This window comes from Hyperolius riggenbachi, chromosome 5, assembly GCF_040937935.1.
Source record: "Hyperolius riggenbachi isolate aHypRig1 chromosome 5, aHypRig1.pri, whole genome shotgun sequence".
Classification (NCBI taxonomy): domain Eukaryota; kingdom Metazoa; phylum Chordata; class Amphibia; order Anura; family Hyperoliidae; genus Hyperolius; species Hyperolius riggenbachi.
The window spans coordinates 347,306,423-347,332,850 of NC_090650.1; the positions used below are offsets into that span (position 1 = coordinate 347,306,423).

Sequence of the window (26,428 nt, forward strand, 5' to 3'; positions counted from 1 at the left end):
GAGGTACTTTGAGAATCAAGTATAGCACGTAGAAGATGTCCTGTGCTTTCTAAATTTGTTGACAAAATGCCTTTGGTTTAAAAAGCTACCCTAAGGCTACTATGAGTTCTGAAACCACTAAAACAAGTTTAGCTGTTGGAATATTTGGTTAGGAGAAACCATTAAACAATTAGACTTCTAAGTTGCCTTAGTAGAATAATTATAAATAGATCTGTATATATGCCACAAGACCACGTCACCACTTCTATTGTGTAGTATATGCTTAACATCAAACATAATTTCTTTATAGAAGTCTTAGCGTATCACTAAGAGCTGGATATCTAGTGCCACTAAAAATGACAACAAGGGTCTGGTGTCCTTGAGATATTAAAAAAAAAACTGTTTAGCTTCAGCATTTTACTGATTGGCTTTTAAAATTTACTTAAAACAGTTCAACTTTTATGTATTGTGAGGTAAATATGAGGCTTCGCCACAGTGTATATTTAGATGTTCTCAATCATACATCAAGGTGAAATGAGCTTGCTATACGAACGTTAATATAATCACTCAGGTTAATTCCACCAAACGATTATGTCAAGGAATAGATCACCACTCTACCTCACTGAATCTTACTTTACCATCACAATAGTCTATGAGGGGGGAATGGGTGCATCAACAGTAAACAGTATGCGGCTGTGGCGGGGTGAGTGATCAAGTGATAACAGTCCATTTCTCCATTTCTTCTGGTGGCCTTCTGGAAAGTCTCTTGGCCAACCTGTCATTCAACTTGACTCCAGTTGTAATGAATTAAGGGAGGCAAAATAAGTGGACTGGGGGGCTATCTATATCTACCATATGAATTATTTAAAAAATAAAGAGAGTAGTTTATCTGAAATTAAACTGTAAGTTGTGGTTGCATATTGCTATCCTCTTTCTGCCTGGAGAAGGGTGCTACATCATGACACAGTGTCCACACCAACAAATCAGAAACGGCACACCAATGGCTTCAGCAAAGAGCTTGTATAGTAGCAAAGAAAGTGATACACATTTCAGGTACAACATGTTTCAGGTGTAGCCCTTCCTTCAGGCTATGCCCAAACATGTCATGTAACATGTTGCTTGTTCCAATACAAGCTTTTTGCTGAAGTCACTGATTTGTTGTTGTGGACACAAGTGCTGCAGGTGTGGTGTGCCTGCAAGAGTAGCATCTGGAACCAAATTACAGGGAACAGTGAGGTTTTTGATTTGTGCCACCATGTCTCATTAACTGAATGAGGTGTGTCCTAGACCCACGTGTCACAATGTCTTTATTCTGATCCAGACCTGTAAGTGAGTGGACAATGAGCTTTTATCTACCCACTGCCTTAGAAAGAGGGTGGAACTAACTATGTTAGGTTCATTACTGTTTCCAGAGTTCACAGTCACGGAAAAGAAAACATGATTGGACGATTAACATTAACACAAGTTCATTTGACTGCACTTCACATTTTATAAACTAGCCCTATACATCTTGATTGCTGTTCTGTACTGTAACATTGATTCTCATTCTTTTGTTACTATTAAAGAATTTAGCCAAGAAAGGAAAGGAAAAGACAGATAAAAACACTTTATTCTCGAATGGCAAATATGAAATAACATGTTTTACTAAAATACTTTTAATTGAGCATGGACTGGAAGAAAACCTTCATAGACAATTTATATTTTAGTCTATGTTTAGTGGAATTAAGGTGTATTTACAGGCTATGTGTGTACAGCAAACAGCTGCTATCACACATAGGTATTCCTTTGACAGTAACAATTCTTTAGCTGTTCCACAGCTGTTTAACCTAGAAAAGAGGAAAGCTGTATTTGTAAATATTGTTGAAAGATTTGAGCTAACGTTAGATCTGTATAGGGTGTACACTTATCTCCCAACTGCAGAATCTAAGCTCAGAAGAACAAAAGACTGTGCTGTCACTCAGGACTCACTCTGACTGGCAAGTTTGGATGACCACAGGAAGTGTCCACGTGAAAAAGCCTTCTAATAACAGAATCAGTTTCTAAGCATTACTGCCATCATGCTACTGGTGTGGGAAAAAGATTTGTCATATTGTTGAAAATCAACATAGCAAACGTATCTTTTTCAGGACAGAGTAGATTTAACAGGGCTGTGGAGTCGGTACAAAAATCATCCAACTCCGACTCCTCAGTTTATGGAACCACCGACTCCGAATCCAGGTACCCAAAATTGCTCTGACTCCTTAGTCTAATTTTTACAAAGGCTATGGATTTGGTTCAGAAATCATCCGACTCCGACACCTCGACTCTACAGCCCTGAGGTTTAACAAGTTATCTAATCGAGTGTGCAACCCACACATCAAAAAGTATCTCAAAAGTAGGTAAATGCCTCCTTTATCTGTCACATACAATGCGTTAAGTTACGTAGAAACCATGGTTTAAAGTGGGCCAGAACTCTTGCACAGGACAGAAGGAAGATATAGAGAAATGCACCCTCTAGGTATTTAGAGAGTTTAGCCTGTGGAATTCCCCCACATCTGTGTCTAATCACCACTGTAATTTGATCTCTCAGCTTTGTCAGCTAAGGAATCTCTGATGTTATGGCAGAGCATCTATTTATAAACACATGATGTTAACAATATGTCTGCTTCCATGAAAGTTGGAAGTAGACACACTGCAGATTTATTGCAGGATTTGTATCAGCTGTAACAAAGAAATGTTTTTTTCTTTAAAGGTTATTATGCTGTTGCTTGTCTTTTAGAGCAGAGAGGAAGTTGTGAAATCAGGTCCGCTTTAAACGTAGCCATGGCGGATGATAAAGACTGCTTCAGCCGAGAATTGTGACTCAAACCAGCGTGTGTACATTGGCCGGACAACGACTGCTAAATATTCAGCACACTGGATCTTTAGCGATCCCTAATGCACAATCGCATTGTTCTCCCTGCTCCCCCGCCCATGGGAATCTGCTCCATTGTGCACTGCTCATTCTCCCTCTGGACCCCAACATAGCAACAGATGCATTCCTAGCCTGGTGGCTGATGATGTGTCTGTACATATCCCACCAGGATCTCCCATTGTGAATGGGGCTTTAGAGGTAGAGATTTAGCACAATACTTTCTTGTAAATGATGGTACAAACATATTTAGGACAAAACAATTATTCCTGCTCCAGGATTCTAAACTGTGTAAAGATGACCCCCAACATCACTGGTATCCCCTGTAGCGATCTGCCAGGTCAAATATATTTTGTTCCCTGGATACATCCTTTGAAGTACAATACTGCATCCACCTCCATTGCACAATACACACTGCTTTGCCAGTCTGTACTGCAATCACCTTAAAACTGCCACACAAAACTATGAGTAAAAATTATTTTGGGTGACAAAGATTGAAAGTGTGTATGTAGCTTGAGACAGATGTGTATGTGTGTGTATCTTGCCTTGTCTGAACCCATAATAGAATCCACTGACTGGTGCGACCATTCATTGTCTCCATACTAAGATAATTGTCATCAGACATGAACACATATACAAGACACAGAACATTTATATTGTGCTTTTCTCCTGGTGGACTCAAAGCGCCAGTGCTGCAGCCACTAGGTTGCGCTCTATAGGTGGTAGCAGTGTTAGGGAGTCTTGCTCAAGGTCTCATCACTTAATAGGTGCAGAGCCCTTAACCAATACACTATCCAGCCACTGCTATGCCATCATATTCCATAACATTCATGTCAATGAACAGAAATGACAAAGAGAAGACTGTGATGTTACGTAGAAGCGTGCACATTCGTATATACTTAGGTCAGCTCATGATCTGCACAAAGTATCACTGCAGGGAATAGTAATTTACAATTAGTCAACAATCTCGGTTAATTTGCATATATTCAGCAGTGATGCTCTGGGAGACATCTCAAGCTCACTCCGACCTGAATTATCGCAAATTCTTTCTGTTTTAGGAAAGCAAACTTTTGTTTGATCTTCTCAATACAGGAGCCTGTAGAGGGCAGCTATAAGTCGCAGTGAGAGCAGTAATATCTGGAAACATTGAAATCATGATAGCAATTAAACGACATTTGCGGGGAGAACAGAAACACGTTTAGTTATTTTGAAGTAATTCTTTAGCCCTAAGACCAGTAATAAATTGTAATAAATGCTATATCTTTGACATTCTAGCAGAGAGAGATTACACAAGTTCAAAGGATCTTCTGTTTCCACCACAGTAGATAAGATCATCATAAAGCAGGCTAGCCCAGCTGTTTTGTACATCTGAGAGTCTCAGCGATTCATTCTGCCTGAAACTCACTATTTTTTTTTTCATTACAGGTATTGAGTGAAGAATTTGCCCATTATTTCATGGACAGAGTTTGCTCCATTCAGCTTGGCATTGAAAAGACAACCACTAAACCCAGCCATGATTCAGTTAATCAAAACAATAACCACTTAACTTCATGTTCGCCTTTATACTGTGAATGGGCAGCAAGAAATACAAGCCTTCTCTGCACTACAAGCAATATAGAACCAGAACAGATGGAGTTGTCGTTTGAATGCCCTGTGCTTGTCTATCCACTATATATATATATATATATATATATATATATATATATATATATATATATATATATATATATATATATATATATTTCCCAAGTAACCACAAAGGTTCCTTTATACCTATCTTGTCTTTGGAATGTTATTGTATTAGATACTGTTATTTAACTAGAACCACCCTGACTATAGGAGATAACACAGTGCTCTTAATAATTCAAAACTATTCAAGTGAAATAACAGCACAATATGACATATAATAAAAGCTTGTTTCCCTTCTCTATATTGTCCATAAAGTTAACTGTCCAAAATTAATGTCATCTGTGTAGAGATCCAAAGTAATGTCATCTGTGTAAAAATAGCAAGTTTCCCCAGCATATAAGACATCCGAGAACTGTCATTGCAATTGATATATTGTATCAAATTCATTCAGAAAACTGTTACAGTGAGGAAACCTTTCTACTTTGTGCTTACAATCACACTGAATCCTGCAACACAAACAAAAACACCAAAAGACGCATTCTGCTATGTTTTATTACCTTTATCAGCTGCAAATGGTGATCAAAATACAGCCAGGGAACCTGCACAGCACTGTGGCATATTGATAAGATTGTGAGCAACATGAAATAAAGTGAAGTGAAGTAAAGCCTATTAAACTTATCAGTAACTATCTAGCGCATACAGTTCCAGCGCTAGGAACCCCTGTCCCCTCCGCTGTACAGTGCAGGCGCAGACAGTTTGCGTCTGGACTCTAGCATGGAGCTGAGTGGGCTTGGCTTTTTCCACCTAGCCTGCCCGGTAGCTCTGTGCTACTGTGCAGGCATGAGCTATCCTGCGCCTGCACAGTGCAGCCATGCTCGTTCTCATACTGGAGTGCAGTCTTGAGCTTCGGGGTGTCCTATCGCTGGAATGAGGTAAGTAACTGTATTTTTCTCCTACATTTTGTACAGGTTTGTTTTAAAGGTATGCATAATAAAGAGCACAGTGAGGTTCATTTTAAATATGTGATAGATTTAGTTCATCCCACTCAGTATTATTACATTTGAGAAAGGAATTAATACATCATTCGCCGGGCGGTCACCTAAACTTAGTGAACCAGGTCTTATAAATATATTTACCATAACTACCTGTGCAATTCATTATGCAACCCTTCCATAGTGGGCCTGTCTGTTGATGGTCTCTGCTGTTATTACACAGTTGTCTATAGCTGTCTTGACATCCTCTGCTTCTAGATGTATTTCCTTTATTTTTATTTTCCTTTTTTTTATTATCTTTTAAGCAATTTGTGCTCATTTTCTGCAACAAGACCACTTTAACTTGCTGTTTTCACAGCCAAATTTAGAAGAGCCTCTATGTAATTTCTCTGGACATTGATTTCAATTGTGTAAATTGCGCTTACAATTGCTACAGTAATAGCACATCAGTGATGGCCATTCAAGTGGTACACAGTCCATGAAATGAGATAATAAATCACTACAAATCTTTCTGCAAAATGTGCCTATTACAAGATCCCTAATGATGCTTACTCTAATTTATCATACGTTTTATCATTCTGTCTAGAGAAGACAGCCTGTCCTGCTGCGGGGGCCGCACATTCCTCGTGACCCTTCAGGGGCTTGTCCCTAAAAACCTCGTGACATGCTTTGCCTCGTTGTGACATTTTTTTGTCTCCGGGATCTGATTGTGTAAGTGCATTTTAATACACATGGGGTAAAAAAGCCTTGAAACAGCATTGCTTAAAGTAATACTGATACAACACTACATTTTAAAAAAACAACCTACAAAAAGAGAAAGACTTTTTATGCAATGCTGCTGTAAAAAATTGAGGGAAAGACTTATTATTCTATTACACCAAGAAGAATATTTTATCACTCTGCAAAAAGCTGTATCTGTCCTTCCTGACCTTATGGGATCAGAGAATAAATAAAGCTCTCTCCTTGTTCGCATTTACATTTACATTCATATACATGATGGTTGTCCATTAGTGAAAGGGCAATGCCAGTCAAAGCAGGTGAGGGAAAAGTTGAAACATGTATGTAGAAGCTGTTTACTTGTACAGTAATGCAATTTCTCTTCTGAGAACCTACTCATGCAGTACTATATAGGAGCCTATCATATACAGGAGAGCAAATCTATCCTTAGCTTGCGTTTGTGTTTACCGCAGGTAGCCACCCTTTCCTATTATTTTTTCTTGCTCATCTGATTACTAATCAAACAAATAGGTCCGATTGGACAAGCCTTATAGTACGATTAAAAGCTAATAACATTATCAGAACGTCTAAGGAACTAAATAGTTCTGAATTGTTATAAAAGGGATACAACCCAAAACAGTATTGAGACTGTATCACTAATATGAATTAATGGGGGGGGGGGGTTTGCAAAGGGAGGTCATAGTCAATCTCCCACCACCCCTGTAAATATTGTCCGGGTGTGGGGGGGGGGGGGGGGAGATTTGCTATTCCCTAGACCCCAGAGATAAAAAGTTCAAGTATGAGATATATGAGAGAGGTTGGCTAATGTGGAGGCAGCTGCAAAGTGTAACAAGCTGCCTAAGACGTCTTACCATACAAACACTACTAGGGAGCCACTTGCTGGGATTCAAGTACAACAGTTTGGGCTAAGGACAGGGTCAGAGCTATAATGGAAGTAGTCTCCTAGTTAGCAATGCAAACAAACACCCTTCAATTATGTACTATGCAAATGTTAAACAAATATTTTTGCCTGCAGTAGAAGAATCTTATTGTAGTGAAATAAGCAATGGTGGTCTGGCTGTGAGAGGCTTGTCAGTGGAACTCAGACAGAGTTATTTCACTGAAAAATATAAACCTCATGGAGGGTTGAACAACATGGCCTCATATAGAAGACATTCTTAAATATTTATAGGTAAAATATGTAGGTATCTTTCAGTATTTTCTTTCTGTTTCATGACTTTAGTTCCGTCTTAAGCCTTAGGCCTTGAAGGGCAATTAGGTTATTCCTAAGCTTTGAGTAATGGCCTACTCATGGCTCTGCATTTGAGGTTTGTCACATCACATAATCTTGTGAACAATGGTGAAGTTCACACTTACACAGTGTTTAGAGGTGTGATTATTAATAACCATTCAGGGCTTTTTTTTTTTTAGCTGAAAAAAAATGGTCCATTTCTACTTCTGTGGAAAGAACAGTGAGGTACGCTGACTGAGGCCAAAACACTACATATAGGATGTTTTAAAGTTAAACTGCTGTAAACCACATAAATGCGTACTTTGCCACTGGAAATAAATATGAAGAACTTCTACGTGTCTTGCGTTCTGTAGTGGAAGAGCAGGTAATTCGACATCTTTTGCATAAGTGTGAAGAGACTCTGTTAGATATATATGTAATAAGGTGCTCTAAGACCAGAGGTGAAGTGGCTGGATAGTGTACAGGTTAAATGCTCTACCTCTGACACAGGAGACTGAGGTTTGAGTCTCGGCTCTTCCTGTTCAGTAAGCCAGCACCTATTCAGTAAGGGCAAGACTCCCTAACTGCCTACTGCCTTCCTAACTGCCTACTGAGCGTGACTTATTAGCTGCAGCTTTGGTGCTTTGAGTCTGCCAGGAGAAAAGCGTGATAAAAATGTTTTGCATCTTGTCTTGATATAGCCATTTTCAGTTGAGTCATCTAATGATCTCAAATATGTGAGTCCTCTGACCTACATATGCAGGAAGCATTTGGAATCTTAGATTAGGGAGTCTGCAAAAAGTTTTTTACAACCCAGAAGGAAGTATAACAGCCTCCCTATTAGCTTCCCCCTACTGAAGACAGTAAAACCTTTCCATGAATCCCTTCTAAGGGATGTTGAGAGACGAGCAGTTAATTTTGCTGTCTAAACAGTTACCAGCATTCTGTGGTCACATAACAAAAGCGTAAAGAGAGAAGAGAATAACTTGATAGATGCAAGTTACAATTCATTGAAGGTATTCAACGGACATCAGATAAAAACAAACAGGCCCAACTTTCTGGATGAAGGTATTGGTGTGGAATGGTACAATTAAACTGTAAGCATTTAATATAATCAGATTTAAATCTTCACAAATAAACATCCCAGCTTTGCGAAGATCAGCATCAGATTATCAATTACACATACAGTATACGATTCATAGGAAGAATTTCATAACCAACTTTATATACAAAACAAGTGAAGATGCTATGTTTAGGTAAGCATATGGTAGTGGCTTTTTTCCAAATGGGTCAAAAATGACACGCTTAGTTAATGGATATATATCAGAAAAAAAAATTAAAAAGCTACACTCATCCTTACAGTGTACAGGCCAAAAATACAAGAAATGAATGTCCACAACCACGTTTGCCTTAAACTGTTTTCCTGACCAATGTCCAAATCTTCAGAAACTGGGTGGCTCAGTATATGGTAGGCCAGGGGTGTCAAACTCAATCATGTAAGGGGCCAAAATCTAAAACATATTTTAAGTCGTGGGCCAAATTCGTCGTGGGCCAAATTCTCTCAAATAAAGTGGCCTAACTATGGTGACCCAGGAGTGGGGTGGGCGCAGTGGAGTAGTTTAATATTCACCTGCTCCAGTGCTGTGTTGGGACTCCTCTAATCTTCCCGACAGCCACACACTTTATCCTGCATACCTCTTGCTCCGAATGCATGTCATGTGATCAAAAGCTGAATGTATGGAACTATAGAGTGTGCAGCTGCTGGGAATGCAGCTTTAGAAGGTCACATAAAATGGTAAGTAGGGCCGCATTCGGCCTGCGGGCCTTGTGTCTGACACCTGTGTGGTAGGCCATGAGACAATTAGCAAAAAATCCTGGTAGCGACAGAGAACAAACCACAGCACAACAGGCATTCCTCAACAGCCAATTAATCAAAATCATGTGTTGTAACCCAGCACAGTGCCAAATCAATATAACTGCGCCACATGAAAGAACTAATTCAGGGCACCAGCCTCCCACCTGATAAGGAACACAAGATACAGTTAATACAGAGAGTACATGGTAGTCATACAACATGCAGCGTGTGGCATCCATCCAGTTCAGGGTTGTCCCTTATATAATAATATTTGCTTGCTATGCCAAAACAACATTGTTTAATTCTCCACTGATCCGGGTGTCAGATACATGCACACTTGAATTAAAGGTTGAAGATCATAATCCTATATTGTTTGATGTTTAGTCAGTTATTTGTTTTTCACATGTGAGCATGTTTTCCATACATGACATGAAAAAGCTTGAATCATAACCATAGGACATAACAAGGAACAACATGGAACTGGATGAACATTTTCAACACATCCCATTACTCTTTTCACTCAGCAGTGCTGTTCTATAATTATCTTTTGCCATAGTTCATATAACATATACGGTTCACTTATCAAACAAATGTGTTTAAATTACTAATGTTGCAGCAGAGTGTCATACTCTGTTACCCAGCAATGAAAGCAAGAGACATTGACTAAAATATGAACTCCTCCTGTCTTTGCCCTTCTCTTGTGAAATAATCAAGACTCGTGACCCAGTAGAGAGTTGTTGCATTCTACATTAAAAAACCATTTCTAAATGGTCTTATAACTTAAAGTGCCACTTAAGTGAAAACAAAATGAAGAGATAAACAATTGTATCTATCCTCCTACTCCTAAAAATGACTTTTAGACTTTTCTATCCCACAGTTGGACCATTGTAGCCCCTCACACACTCCAATGAGTTCTGGTTCCCCATGTGCTTGCTGGTTAGTCTGTACCTCTGGGGGTTTCAAGTCCTACTCCATAGAGCCACATGAATCCATGCCATGCACTGATGAGGATCAATCAATCTGAAACAGTCTGTATGCATGTTGGACGATTGTTGTTCTGTACAATTAAACAAGCTGACACATCATTGCATTCCAGCGGATCTGGAGGTGTGTTCAGCTTCTATGGACGACAATGGTTGATTTGCACATTTCAGCAGTGATGCACTGGGAGACAACCTGAATTATTGCAAATACTTTCTGTTTTAAGAAAGCAAACTTTTGTTTTCCATGCTATGTTTAAAAACGTAAAAATACAAACAGATGTATTGTTTTGTTTCAGCTGAATCCATTTGTCTCTGTGTCTCAAAGTGCTCAAATACTGTATGTGAACTATTGAACTTTTTATCTATCCTCTCCTGGCAGAGAACTGGACTTCCTAGAGCAAAGTATTCTATGGCTATAATTTTTTATCAGTAGTCCTGACTGAGCCCTGACTGGAGAAAAACTGTCAGTTGCATAGTAGAATACTCTTTAAGGCAGAGAAATAAGTAAAGCATAACAGCATATTTATGTGTGTGCTATGCACTGTACATACACATGTCTATGTCATCCTCTCACCTGTCACTTAAAGGAAACCACAGATCAAGGTATTGCAAAAGTCGATACTTACCCAGGGCTTCCTCCCAACGCCATCTTCCCGTGGTCCGCCGTTTAGCCCTGATCAGCCCTGGTAACTTGCTTGGTGACGTCAGCCCAGGTCTACTGCGCATTCACAGTAGGTCCGCGCATGCGCAGAAGACCCAAACTGGACGCGACCGAGAAAGTTACCGTGGCTGATCGCGAGTCAACAGCAGACTGCGGGAGGACGGCGTGGGACTCAGAAGTGTTTATGGGGCAGGGGGAAGCCCCGGGTAAGCATCAATTTTTGCTATACCTTGATCTCTGGTACACTAGTTACCTTTAAATTTATTACTTAAAAGACCATCAAAGGAAATGTATTATTTATAAATAGGAAGCACAGTGATGTCATCTAACACCCTTTCACCACTTTTGTCATTAGCAGCACATAATGATAATGGTACGTGGGAAAACTTGAGGTTGAAAGTAAAAAAACGAAATTGGTTCACCAGTATGTATGACACTTCTGATCCACACTTTTTTATATCTAAGGTACTGCAGTCCTTCCCATCTAAACACCTTATCACCACAAATCAAATCAAGGCCTTTTGTACCCACTGCTAAAACTACACAGAAAACAAACCCGTTTCCACTTTTTCCATGTTTTAATAAATAGACTCCATAGTCTAGAACCTGTCCAGAGGGTGTAAAAACTGCAAGCTGGCATTAATGTTACAGTAGTTGAAGATCTGAATATGTCCAAAAATAAATTGTATCCCTAGGTATACAGACCTAGATAACATGATTTTTTTTTTTATTTTTCACACTTAAAAAATTAAGGCACAAGATAACAATTGGTGAATGGGCTGTCCAAAAAATTCATAGGAACAGGTCTGGGGAAGGGGGAACCTCCTCCAGTCATTATGCTTAGCCTTTAGAAAGCTGACACTAGTGGCATCTACACATTGCTCCCACTTCCTAACAGGAACAGAAACACTCGGCCCAGTTGAGTTCTGTTGATCATGATGATGCTGGGAGACATAATGTCCCAATGGTGTTTGAATCCTGCTCTCATTTCAAATGATTTATGTTCAACAAAATCTCATTTTATTAACAGATGCAAGAACTTCACCTATTTCTCATTTGGCAAAACAATTCTCCATTGTACATAACCACCTGTGAAAACAATCTGACCACTGCACCTAGGCTGAACCTGCCTTCGAACATGTAACTTTTACATTGTAAGTGCAGTGTTCTCACTGTTCTCTTCCCTATTCTTTCTTCTTATCGACATGAATGTTTTGCTACAAGTGTGTTTTTTTGTCTTTGAGACACTTATTCATTGCACTAAGATCAACCCACCCATGTCTGCATCTTATTCCCTACAGCACCATGGGAGATGATGGCACTATATTAATCATTCCTAATAACAACAATAATGTAGAGCAAATAATTTGCATTTAGCAAAAAAACTGGGTCATGTCTGTAATTTTTCTAAACTAGCTTAACCATTTACCGCCATCCTAACGTATTAAAACGTCATGCTTACCGCTATTAACAGCAACATGACGTTTTAATACGTCGCGCATTCCCGCCGCTGCTACCGCCGTGTGTCCGCCGCTACCGCCGCCATTACCGTCGGGATCCCGTGCTGGGAGATTGGGGAAGAGGACTGAACAGTCCTCTACCCAATCGCAGTGCCTGGAGTGAATGGACGTGACCGCGAACAGCGGCTACGTCCATTCACATAAACAGGAAATGTAACAGTTTAATAAAGTGTGTAAAAAAAAAAAAAAAAAGTGAACACGTCCTATGAGTGTTCACCAGCGCCATCTTGTGGCCAAAAAGTATATTACACCTACAAAATACATACATTTTCAAGTATATACACATCATTAATAAAATTACACTTCCAACCCTCCCCCCCAAAAAAAACACTTGTAAAAAAAAAAATCAGCTTAAAAAAAAAAATAAATAGTTGCCTTAGGGACTCAGCTTTTTTTATTCTATATTTTATGGGGGAAAATTAATTTTAATTTATTACATAGGGGCTTGTAATTATGGCCAGAACAAACAGAAAAATAACCACTTATATTTCAAAATAATATACTGTCGCCATACATTGTGGTAGGGACATAATCTAAACGGTTTAATTATCGGGACCACTGGGCAAATAAAACGTGTTTGTTTTATCCACAGGAGAATGTTTAATTTTAAAACTATAAAGGCTGAACACTGAGAAATAATGATTTTTTTTCTTTTTTTTTCTGTTTTTCTCATTAAAATGCATTTAGAATAAAAAAATTCTTAGCAAAATGTACTATCCACAGAAAGCCTAATTGGTGGCGAAAAAAACGAGGTATAGATCATTTTCTTGTGATAAGTAGTAATAAAGTTATTAGGGAATAAAAGGGAGGAGCGCTGACAACTGAAAATTGCTCTGGTCCGTTAGGATAAAAACCCTTGGGGGTGAACTGGTTAAAGAGTAGCTCCACTCTACCTTCTACCTGTAAGTCACTGATACACTAACCCTTTTGTATAAATATTTTTTGGTAAAATTACTTTTTTAACTGAATCTGTGGTCACCTACTGTTTTCTAAATCATGCTTCCAAGTAGTCAAGGAAATGTGCCACTGTTTGGTAAATGTATTTGTAACAAGTTCCCATTTTTGCCTTTCGATTTCCCTTTTTGCAGTGAGTAGTATAGTTAACTGATATAGCCAGGGAATTTACACTGCTTATATCTACTTATTTCCCAAGAGCAGCCACACCCAATTATAATTTCCTGCAGTGCAGGTTTCAGCTAGGAGGCCAAATAAACAGCAAATGAAACAAGGTAAGCTATTGAAATGTACATCCATATGAGCACAGTAGCCTCTGGTGTAGCTACAGTACATACAGAAGTGTACAGATCGTTATACACCAAAGTCCTCGATATCCAGCAACCGACCGAAAAAGCACTAACCTACCCCCGTGCAAAATAAAATACTCACCGAGTGTCCAGCGCCATCTTCTAAACTTTCTGTAGCTCGTAGCGGCTTTTCTGAGGTCCGCGCATGGCTCCTGGGTGTCACCTGATCCACGTCGGGTCACAAGACATGCTAGGAGCCTTGCACAGACACTGGAAAGCCTCTACGAGCTACAGGAAGGTTATCCCCTCAGGCATGCCGGTTAGTTGAGACTTCCGATTGCCTGAGTTCCAGATAATGGGGACTTTTCTGTTTTCCAATCAAAACTGGAATATTCCATTCAGAAGGAATGCATAGTGTTTATACAGTATGTATTAGATTGGATACCAAAATAGATTTGAATTAGATCAAAGTGAAAAATTGCCTATGAATATACCATATATGCCAGGAATTCCACAGTTATAAGAATTGGAAAAATGGCCCCATGCTTTTGAATGTGCTGCTTCAATATGACAATACATACATTAGTCGGTACAGTACAGCAGGGATACATTCCTTAAAGTGAACCAGAGACGTTGGACAAAAGTTTTTATACATACCTGGGGCTTCCTCCAGCCCCATAAGCCTGTATCGCTCCCACGCCGCCGTCCTCCGCTGCTTCTATCTGCCGGTACCGGGTCCCGTACTTACGGCCAGTCGTCACTGCAGGCGGACGCAGCCAATTGTACGCAAGAACAGGGACTTCTCCATACCCTTACGCATGCGCCTCCATACTACGCAGGCGCATGCGTAAGGATATGGAGGGAGCCTCTATTCATGCATACAATTGGCCGCGTCCGCCAGAAGTGACGGGACCTGGTAGCGGCGATAGAGACAGCAGAGGACGGCGGCGTGGGAGCGATCCAGGCTTATGAGGCTGGAGGAAGCCCCAGGTATGTATAAAAGCTTTTTCATTTTTTATACACTGGTCGTCTCTGGTTCCCTTTAACTCTTTCTCCCACCCAAGAAACTAAGAGGGACTCTGTTCTTGTCACTTTAATGAAGGTGCTCTACTGACATGCAAGCTATGCGCATTGTGAAATGAGTAACATGGATGCCCTCTGGATTAAATATATTTATTCACACAATAACACAAGCATTTTAAAAAGCAAAATATGGCAAATATTTAAAACATAAAATGGCTGATTAAATCCCAGCGTGATTTCCAATTAAACTGCTTTTCGAGAGCTGCATCCTAGATGCTAAATGAACAACATTTCCATCTGGACATTCATGTTGCGCAACTAAATGCTCCACAAACTCAAGTTGTGGGTATCCGTATTTTTAAAATGACAGTTAAAAACATATGCCAGTGTATTCCTTAAAGTGGACATGAACTCAGAGTTTCGCTCTGCTCTAAAAGATAAGCAACAGCATAATAACATTTAAAGAAAAAAAACATTTCTTTCTTACAGCTGATACAAATCCTGCAATAAATCTGCAGTATGTCTACTTCCTGCTTTCATGGAAACATCCTGTGTTTACAAATTAGCTCCTCTGCTGAGGCAGCCAGGTAACAGCTGAGAGATCAAATTACAGTTGTAATTAGTCACAAATGAGGGGGAATTAGACAGGCTAAACTCTCTAATACATACAGGGTGCACTTCTCTATCCTTCTATCCTGTGCAATAGTTAAGGTCCACTTTAATTGGATTCGCTCTGTATGCCCACTACAGCCCACTCGTATGCCACTCACAAGTGGAAGAGACTTGTTGACACTGGTAATCTTCAGTAAAAGTAATGCAGTTTTTCAAATGCCAACTTGTTTTAAAGTGAAGCTGTGTTCAAGTGATTATGGAGTGGAACTCAGGCTAAAGTCACACATTATGCCTGCCCTTTCCTCCCCTACTAGGCTACTTCCATTGGCTAACTGTCCCTAGACCACTTCCCACTTAACTTGCCACCAATATCTTATGAGTAGAGAAAAACTAGCCAATGAGAGTAGCTTAGTGTTCACTCATTTTGGGAGAAAGTTTTTCTTGCCTACCCCCATATCACTGTTTCTAACACTGTACAGTTAAAAGAAATTGCAGTGTTATCAAATGCTACCTGCCCTTATCTATAAAGCCAGAAACTCCATCCTCCCCCTCCCTCAGCAATAGCAGTTCTTTTTCTAAAGTCTTCCAAAGCTATGTGGCCACCCCCACCTGCTTCCCATGGTGTCCTACTTGGTTGGTGGTTGCTGTGCTAGGAATGGGTGGCCACAGAGCTTTTGAAGACTTCGGAAACATGCCCGTCTTACAGGTGGAGTGGGGTCATTAATAAATTACGGGTGAGTAATTAACCCTACCAACCCCTGATCCTGGCAGCAATAATACGGCACCTTATATTGCAGGCTCTCTATTTTACACTGGAAGTAGCCTTTAAAGAGACTCTGAAGCCAATTAAAAAATGGGTTATTACCTTTTATTTAGGATAAGCATGTTTGACCCTGCTAAAACGCCGCTATCCCGCAGCAGAACAAGGGTTTTTTACCTCCCAAATACTAGGGCAAAAATCCACGACTTTCCTGGTTGTGGATTTTGCTGCCCAGGGAGGCAGAGCTTTGGGCTGTAGCTCCTGGTCATGGATTTTGCTGCCCAGGGAGGCAGAGCTTTGGGCTGTAGCTCCTGGTCATGGATTTTGCTGCCCGGGGAGGCAGAGGTTTGGGCTGTAGCTCTGCCTCTAGTTGCGTCAATCTGCCGGCGGATCTCCGCCTCTCCCCGCCCTTCTCAGTGAAAGAAGACTGAGACAGTCGGGGAGAAGCGGCAATCAGCACCGATTGACGAGCATGGAGGCAGAGCTACAGCCCAAAGCTCTGCCTCTATGCGGAAGGAGCCCCGCAATGTGCCCTAGGGGATTTGAGGGGTAAAAAAACCCTTGTTCTGCCGTGGGATTGCAGCATTTTAGCAGGGGCAAACATGCTTAACCTACATAAAAGGTAAAAACCTGTTTTTTTAGGTGGCTTCAGAGTATCTTTAAGCATTATCTGACACACCCACCAAAACCACAATTGCCAGATCTTGGAAGTTCCCTTTCACCCCATCCTTGAGAGATTGACCTGAGGCCCAGACTTATATTTTTCTGACCTTAATAGTTAGTACATTTGCCTGATTTTCAGTGGGCCAGAAGTAATTTTGGATGTGTGCTGTTTGTAGACTTACCAGTACAAGGAGGATGTCTGATACATCCCCATTTGTGCAGTGTATAGATGGCCACAAGCCATGCCAGAAAGGGCCAATGTAGACTCCATTTGTTACTGCACTATAGTAAAGTAACAATAATAAAATGGTGCAGGCTGCTCAACCAAGTGTGTAACTTGTCATGGGTGGAGCAAACAAACCACACCAACTTGTGTGCTCCAACCCCAGAAAGACATAAACTGGTTTGATATGCAATTAACAGACTGCGCTGATTAGGTACTAGTAGCTTTTAATAAGTAAAATGCTGGTGTTAATCAGGGATATTCACCAGCATTTTACTTATTAAAAGCTACTAGTACCTAATCAGCGCAGTCTGTTAATTGCATATTTAATTTTAATTATTTAAGGAAGTGGGACCCCTTTAAACAGAACTTGCAGCACACCAGATAAGGCGCAACACTAATTGATCATTTTTTACATAAACTGGTTTGAGCAGACAGTACATTTCTTGCTGGACTTTCTTACTAGAAAAGTAATTCTGCTTTGATATGTGCCTCTCATGGTTACCTCCTGATTACATTTCCATGGGCAAAATAAACCTGATAAATGATAAGAATACAATGAAACAAAATTCCTAATGAAATGTGAAATACACTGAACAATAATAATAACGCTGCCAAGATCTGTATCTATTTCTGGACTTAACACAATAAGAATATATATTTTAGTTATGAGTTCTGTGGAAATGGGTTGCAACCATTTGATATCTTTAACACTATCGCTTCCTACTCCTAAGGCTGGTTTCACACTGTAAATTGGCGTTAGCGATGCGGTGCATCGTGCCCGCCGCACCATCAGAAACATGCATTCAGGAAACACTGCGTTAGTACACGGTGTTCCCTGTCTGGCATCCTGCCAAGCAGGAAGTGACGCACGCTTTCAGTCACTTCCTGCTTCAGATATGCGGAGGTGCACAGAAGCGCATTGTAAAAATATGCTTCCGCGCATATGCGACGCGACGTAGCAACGCTGTTTAAAAAAACCTGCACCCTCATAGACTAACATGACTTCTGGGCCGACGCAGATCGCCACAAGTCACTGCTGGAGACGCTCGGTAACATAGTTCTGCGCTAGCATTAAATTGGGCACTTTCGGTGCAGTGTGCCACAACGTGGGAAGTATGAACTTCCCCATAGGGCTTCATTAGACTGCGGTAGCAATTTGGCAAATTGACACAATGCACCGCACCAGTGTGAAAGGGCCTGAGAGTTCCATAGCTTTAGCATGAACTCTGGTGGTACTAGGGCCAGAAAGTAAATGACAGCAATGAAAACGTACTGAGGGTTACAATTTTTCTCATCTATGAAAAAATGGGATATAGTTGTTCCTGTCTGTGTTCTGTTGGAGGGCTTAAACTCACTTCCTGTCACATGCCTGTCACCTGGGGAATGAATAAGATGGTCAGGCTGCTCTGACACTTTTGCCCTGGAATAAATGAGGTGGCTTACCTCAATGACGACAAATTCATATAGGAATGAATTTTTATTAATATAAAGCACAGGCAACACATTTCGTGGGAACTCACCCACTTCCTCAGGCTAAATTAAGTGCCACTAGATACTGGTAGCCAAATTCAAGACGCCTCTTTTAAATTATGAACATGTTCATTATAATGGCCTTCACACACAACCTGGAGAAATTGGTAGTAGAGTCAACTATAGTGCTTTTCCACAGTTGTACTGGCTAGTTTCCTGCTTGAGACACTATCTGCATGGGTAAAATACTATTTGGAAGATGTCATGCTTTAATTTACCTCAGATTCAAATGTACAAGCTTCCTACATTGTCAAAGCCTTCCTCAAAAATGTGTTGGGGATTTAGAACATTTGGTCAGAGGGATAGAACTTGGCCAACTGTAATAGCTGCTCCCCAGAAGCAAAGGTCTGGAGAAATCTCAGAGGCCACGTAGCCAGGGTTCCTTAAAAATGATTATGCTAGTAGAAAGCGACAAAAAACACAGGGACACCAGGAGCCCGATATCGTGTATTACCGTAAATCAAGATGGTCAAAGTATAATAATAGGTAATATACTCACAAGTGTGGGTTGCCACAAATAGAGCAACCACCTTTAGTGCATGTGGAGAAGGACCGTCTCCACTCGGCCTTTATTGGTCGCAGCTCCTGGAAAAAAGCGTCCTACAAGAATGTAGAGGCGCAGCCCCTAGCGGAGTAGCTAGGGTCACACGTAATCGATTACAAAGGAAGGAGGCGCCCAAAGGATGTATGTGAGTCCTTAATTACTAGATGATATATATGATGATTTGATCGGGTAAGAAGAGAATACTCTTACCTGTAGTAAAAGGTAGAAGAGCACTGGGATAAAATTGAAATAATTTATTGGATAAGATAAGCTTAGCACCTTGACAACGCGTTTCGCGACACAGTCGCTTCCTCAGGTCATGTAAAGTGCACTGCAGTTGTGCGAGAGTAGTCTTGAAAACGCGTTGTCAAGGTGCTAAGCTTATCTTATCCAATAAATTATTTCAATTTTATCCCAGTGGTCTTCTACCTTTTACTACAGGTAAGAGTATTCTCTTCTTACCCGATCAAATCATCATATATATCATCTAGTAATTAAGGACTCGCATACATCCTTTGGGCGCCTCCTTCCTTTGTAATCGATTCCTTAAAAATGATAGCTGGTTCCTAACTTGAGGTTTTCTCTAATTGCTGTCAATGGAGCTGGTTCCAAAAATGTCTTGCTTGTTCCAAGACTGAAAAGACTGCCTACTGAACTCCTTATTAATGTGCCCACCCCGGACTAGGCTAATTGTTTCTTCATTATTGCATATTTCCTACTGTGCTAATAATCTCCAGAGGTCTTGCAGTAATTATCCAACAAAGTCTTGTGGTTCATAACCTTGACAGTTCTTAAAAACTCAGAAACCTAAATATCGCTTGTGTTACTTGGCCTTTTTATATTTAGACATACTTTAGAAAAAATCTAAATGGAATGCTGTCAGCTTCAGCTAATTTGTCCAATTCCACATGCCGCCGAATCAATAGCAGTTTATTAAATTGGAAATTCCAGGAATCGATTAAAAAATGGTTATTTGCGGGCAATGGAAAAGAATGATTCTTTGTAACCACATAGCCATTAATGCAAGGCAAGAGTAGAGCAGAAATGTTTGATGATATATATATTTTTTTGCTTGCGCATTCAATCCATTCATCTATGAAAGGTAATATCTTAAATACAAGTCATCTCCGACAGCATAATAGCATGTTTTGGAAAGAGATGGAAAAAATATCTAAAACATTTCAAGCCTTGATGGGAGGCTTAGAATAACTAATAACCAAAGCTTAGGATGTAACACAATCTCTATGACCATGATGCAGTGCAGCCAGAGTAGTGGGCAGGATCACTTCTATGAAATGAATGTATATTAATTGCATAGGTTGCTGAACAATGCATGGAAATGCCAAGCTCTTTGGCAAAGCAATCTTTAAACAGATCTCTACATGCTTTCATTACCCTGAGAGGTAAAAAAATCTGTAAGAGTCGAAAGTGAAGGGGCCGTAGACTTCATTTTCTCCTGAAGGAGCTTAGCTCACGAAATCTAGTGTACATTTCTTTGAGGCTCACCATAGGGAGCGGTGTAGACCATTATTTTCTCTCCTATTGATGGCAGGGGTCAGGCTCCCTCTCATCGGCAAGACTAACATCTGCTAGAAGTGTCAAAATATCATTATACTGCTATCATTTTTATAGGAGTAGACATTTCCTTTTTACAGAGCAACACTGCCAATGCAGCGCAACAAAGTCTTGCACATCGCACTCTTTAAATATGGTAAAAGCCCCAGGAGCAATCTGGTGAGATCTCTCATGCTTCCCCCATAACAGTGGCATCTATCTAAATTTGCCTGACGCCTTTGTCAATTCTTGTTTTGGATGTATTGTTAACTGCGGTGCTGTGGAACTTAATGTTTAAAGTAGCCTTTTATTGATTAGTGGCTGCTGTTTGATAGTTGGACAAATGTCTGATAGATAACTATCCCTCAAGCTACAAGCATTACACGATAGGTGTCTCAATGAGTTTGTCCATGCTGCTATCACATCTTCTGCTATATCTAATGCTCCCCCAGTAATATCAGCACATTCTCTATACAACAGCAGTCGTTTTACTTTCTTGGGCTTAATAATTGCAAAAAGCCTAAGGAGGAAAATTGAAAATAAAAAAAAAACAGTAAGATTGCAGATGTATACAATGTACATGTATACAATGTACATGGAGTATGCCTTACAAGCCACCCATAATCTCAGATAGATAGATAGACATATCACAATATTGGTTAATATTCAAAAAGTGTACATAAGACAGCCCCCTTAAAAACCACAACATATATACATTTATTGGGTCCAGTTATTTTCTAGTAAGGCAAACAATTAAATTACACTGATACATTACATTGCATGGTTCTTTATTCTTTATTTTATACATGATAGTGCTTTCTGTTTGCATCTAGTCTGACCTAAACATCAAAAAGGTCTTTCTTTTAAGCACATCCATAAAAGAATTAGTGAAGGGCAAAGCCCCTACATACAGAATACCGTACTAATGGTCCGAAATCGAGCCCAGGCGGCATAAAATAGAATCACTTTTCATGCTACATGTTCGAAATGATTGCAATTACAGATATGATGTAACTCTTCCCCCTTCAAGTAGTTTGTTGGTGGTACAGTAATTAGTGACTTTCCTAATGCTGATGACATATCTTGTTACAGCCTGTAAGGTCATTGAACTCAATTACATTACTGGGATATTGTTACATATAAGTACATTTGCAAAGAAAAGTCAGTGGAATAACAGAAGCCTATTTTCTAAACAAATTAGAGATAGTTTTCTCATTGGCCAGTCTAATACACACCACCATAATGCACGCATCATTGTCCCCTGATCTATTTTATTTAATGGATGTTATGAAAACGACTGGCCTCTATCTGCTGTAATAATCATTTGTAAGAACAGAACTCTGATTACTTAGGGTTAATTCAGTCCAACCTTTGATAGCGGATAGAATTTAGATCATGTACGGGCTACATAGACAGTGTAGCAAAAGAAGCATGTGATGTATTTCCTGTATTCAGTTGTGGTCAAGCTTAATGGCACAGTACACATAAATTAAGGTACAGTTCTGTACAGCAGAAGCCAATTACTGAAATGCATTGACTAGGCAGGCTCAGGCAGGGCACTGAGATATGATGATGGAGGATCATCACGGCTTATACCATGGATCCATGGGGCAGAAGTTTTTGTGTTTGGTGCACCAACACCTACATTGTTGTTGACCTTTACATCTTGAAAAAGCAAGCTAAAATCAAAGTTGCAAGTTCATCAGAGAGGCAATTCAACCCTTGCTGGCCTAACTGATATTTTCCTGACCAGCAATTAGGGTTGTTAACAAGTGAACAGTAGCAAGTCCAGTCCACTTGGAAGAAGCCATGCCAAACTTTTAATGTCAAGCACTAGCAAGCCTCGCACATGGACACAGCACTTTTCCCTGGCAGAGCTGAGAGTCTGGAAGGCTGCCTTTGTCATGTAACTGTTTTGTGCTAAACAAGCTATTTTTATTCATGCACACAAACCTCATCACATCAGTGCAGCAGAGTGTAATTCATGCATAGAATCGCCTGCTGCCACTGTACAGAGATGTAGCAATATGGTCTCAGTCAAGGAATAAAATAACTGGAGACATCCAAAACTCTGAGCAAGTTAAATCCCATGGTGGCAATCTTGCCTAGTGGATATAATAATAGTAATAAGTATTGCCTGCTGGCTCTTGTTCAGGATGCTTAACACACTGCCTTGTGATGTTTGCAGTGGGAAACCATTTAAACATTAGGTACCAAAAAAGCCAGCACAATACACTCCTGACTGTTGATCACTACAAAAAAGAAAAAAGTATGAGCTCCACTGAACAGCTCAGTTGTAGCAAACATCAAGTCCCCCTGGCCACTTGCACAACAGTAAACTGCAACAACCTTGCAAACCATGACTTTCAAGGTTATTGTACAGGTTGATGGTTTTTGGCAATGCCTGCAACTCAACCACAATAGGCTAAGTTCACACTTGTGGTTTCACAATGGCTTGGAAAACCGCGCATAACATTTGCAAGGCGGCTATAGCAGGCATTCTACTACCAAACTTACATATACGCTGCGTTCTATCGCGTTTTACTACCAAACTTACGTATACACGGCGTTCTACTACCAAACTTACGCACACACGGTTGAAGGCGGTTTCTGCAACCGAAATGCTACAAGTTGCATTTTTAACCGTCCCCAACTACGCCTACATTTGAGTACGGGTCCATACGTTTACACAGTGTGCGATTTTAGTAGACGGTAAAACGCCACACTTTTTTTCACCCACCCAACTTTAAGTGTGAACTTACCCTAACTAGCCAAAACTACTAGTAGCGGCAGCAGTAGCAGCTTTGGCTGATCATGATTGTAGCTATCTGCAGGCAGTAATTGTAAAGTGGATGCTGTCAATAAGAGATCACAGAGCAAATGTCACAATAGAGAAACTCGGCTCATTAGGAAGAAGGGAAGATCTATATAACCTGGAGTTCTCCTAATTTAATGGGAGCTTGCTGTGTGCCCCATTACACCCTAAGCGGATCATCCAGTAACATCAAGTGCAGAGTCCAGGTCAGGCAATTACATTGGAGTATGGTGTTATCTGCAGCAGGCAGGAGATGTTATAGGCAGTGGTGGTAGGGATACAGTACAAGGCTTTGTGTGCATGCATAGGGAAAGAAGAAGCAGGGCGGAGAGACAGCAAGCAAAGGGAATAAAACACATGAAATCACCTTGTTGCAATAGTAGGGGTCCAAACAAGGGGACGGTCCCAAACAGGGGGTGTCAGGAGCTGCGGCTGCTTGTGTCGGCGGTGGATAGAACCTCACATCCATTGCAGTGCAAACATCAAGGAAACTCCGTGCTTGTTGTATGTCCAATAGCAGAAAAGAAACACTGATGCAAGAGAGCCAGCCAGAGGTATTTCATATAAAACAGCAACACCTTTCCCCCTTTACATCCGAGCGTGGTTCAGCACACACACATAAAGGAAAGTAGGATCGCTATTCAGTAGCCTCCAGCCCGCAGAGAAGTGGAGCAAGTGTGACACAGGCAGAGAGCAAGTCAGGGAACAAAGTAGCGCATGAGATCTTCTCAGTAGTTTCGGATCGGATCAGTTTGCCCTTCTTTCTCTCCCCAGCTGATTACCTCTGCAACTTGCCGGATAGTTGTTTATTCTTCTGATCACAGGGGAAAAGGGACCTGGAAAGGGGTCTGTCTCTCCCCAGCCCTCAGAATGGCTGCCCCGTGCTGAGCTAGAGGAGGAGGGACAGCGTGTGTGTATGTATGTCTATGAGTGTCTTTTCAGATATTAGACACGTTGGATCTGTTGACTTGAGCAACGCCATCTACTGGCGGAAGATAACTTTCTCTTTGTCCTGTAAAGAGCCATGCGTTACATTGAGCTCCTATTTCACAAAGGGGGGAACGTGCAGCTACCTTGCCATTGGCTGTACACTTTGTTTTGCATTTTTGTGTAAGTGTTGATGTCAGGGAGAATGCTTCTGGCTATTACACTGAACTATGTCAACTGCCACTTGCATACATTTCTGGGAAAGTACTGCATTTACCTCAAGCTGTCCACATTTCTTTCTGCAGCATGACAGAGGATCATAAAAAGACCTTCCTGGTGAATTTAATCTCCGCTGTAATCGGAAGGAAGGCATAAAAAAGTACCTTGGTGAACACCACACTTATTATTTAGTAATTATATGTGTATGGTATTGTCACTAACTGTTCCCCAGAGGAACTCACAATCGAATCCCTACCGTAGTCATGTGTTTGTAGTCTTAATCAGGCCATACACTGGTCGATTTTAGCCATCGATCGACGGCTGATTCAACCATTTTGATCGAATGGGCTAGAAATCGATGCAGCAGAAAGCATGATCGACCAGCAGATTGAGCGATTTCCGGCTGATTTCGATCGATTTGATCGATCGGTCCGGATGGAAAATGTGGGCCGATCGGCTACTGGCAGCCGATCGATGGCCCATAGGGTTGCATTGAATCGAATGGTGCAACACTGCTTTTCGATCGAATTTCAATCGATGTCATTCTGAAATCTATTGAAATTCGATTCTTACTGTGTGGCACACATCAGATACATTCCTGTCAGATTCGACCAGATAGATCTGAAATCTATCTGATGGTCGAATCTGCTGCAAATCTATAAGTGTATGGCCACCTTTGGGCCAATTTAAGGAGAAAGCCAATTAACTTATCTGTAAGTTTTGGGGATATGCGAGAAAACCAGAGTGCCTGGAGGAAATCAATGCAGACAGGGGGAGAACTTGCAAACTCCACGCAGATAGTGCAGTTCAGTGAGGAGACCTTGGGCAAGACTCCCTAACACTGCTACTGCCTGCTGAGCACACCCTTGTGGCTGCCGTTCTGCTGCTTTGAGTCCGTCAGGAGAAGAGCTCAATATAAATGTTCTGTGTCTTGTTTCATCAGTGCTGTAAGGCAAGAGTGCTTTCCACTACGCCACTGTGCTTGAGAATCAATTCAAAGTGAACCCAAGGTGAGAAATATATGGAGGCTGCCATATTTATTTCCTTTTAAAGGAAACAAGACCTTTCATGTAAAGAAAATTTGTTACTCACCCGCGGCCACCTCCAGCAACATATGCACATCTAAGTCCCTCGTCGTCCTCCCGCGGTCTGCCGTTCAGCCACGATCAGCCCCGGTAACTGGATCAGTCACGTCAGTCATGACCTCCCATGCTTGCGCAGAAGACCCTGACTGACGCGACTGATCCAGTTACCAGGGCTGATCGCCGCTGAACGGCAGAGACCACAGGAGGACAACGAGGGACTCAGACGTGCATATGCTGCTGGAGGAAGCTGCGGGTGAGTATCAAATCTTCTTTACATAATAGCTCTGGTACACTTTATACAATTCCAGTCGTCGGGCAGCCCTGCTGATCTATTTGGCTGCAGTAGTGTATGAATAACACCAGAAACAAGCATGCAGCTAATCTTCTCAGTTCTGACAATAATGCCAGAAACACCTGATCTGCTGCATGCTTGTTCAGGGTCTATGGCTAAAAGTATTGGAGGCAGGGGATCAGCAGAGCTGCCAGACAACTGGTATTGCATAACAGGAAATATATATGGCAGCCTCCATATCACTCTCACCTCGGGTTCACAATAAGGTTTTAGGTATTGAAAATGGCAAATTTATTGATCAAATTATGTCAATAACATACAACATTTCTGTTTCTCCATCATGATGAATAATTGTAAGACCAGAAACTGTAAATCCAATATTTGTAAATGGTGCAACAGCAATAAACCATTTCGGATCCTCAGTGAATTCTTTCTCAAGCACTAGGTAGATTGTGTTTATTGATAAAACCCAAATAT

General features: G+C 40.8%; 1 protein-coding gene across 2 annotated transcripts in view; it reads right to left on the minus strand.

Annotated features, from left to right (window-relative positions):
• The window catches only part of TOX (thymocyte selection associated high mobility group box), a 390,770-nt gene extending 366,407 nt beyond the window's left edge, over positions 1–24,363 (minus strand). For both annotated transcript variants that reach the window (XM_068237428.1, XM_068237427.1), the window contains exon 1: positions 23,796–24,363. In XM_068237428.1, coding sequence (XP_068093529.1) covers positions 23,796–23,897 — 102 coding nt within the window. In that variant the 5' untranslated portion in view covers positions 23,898–24,363. The remainder of the gene's footprint in view (positions 1–23,795) is intronic.
• Between the last annotated feature and the right edge of the window lie 2,065 nt (positions 24,364–26,428).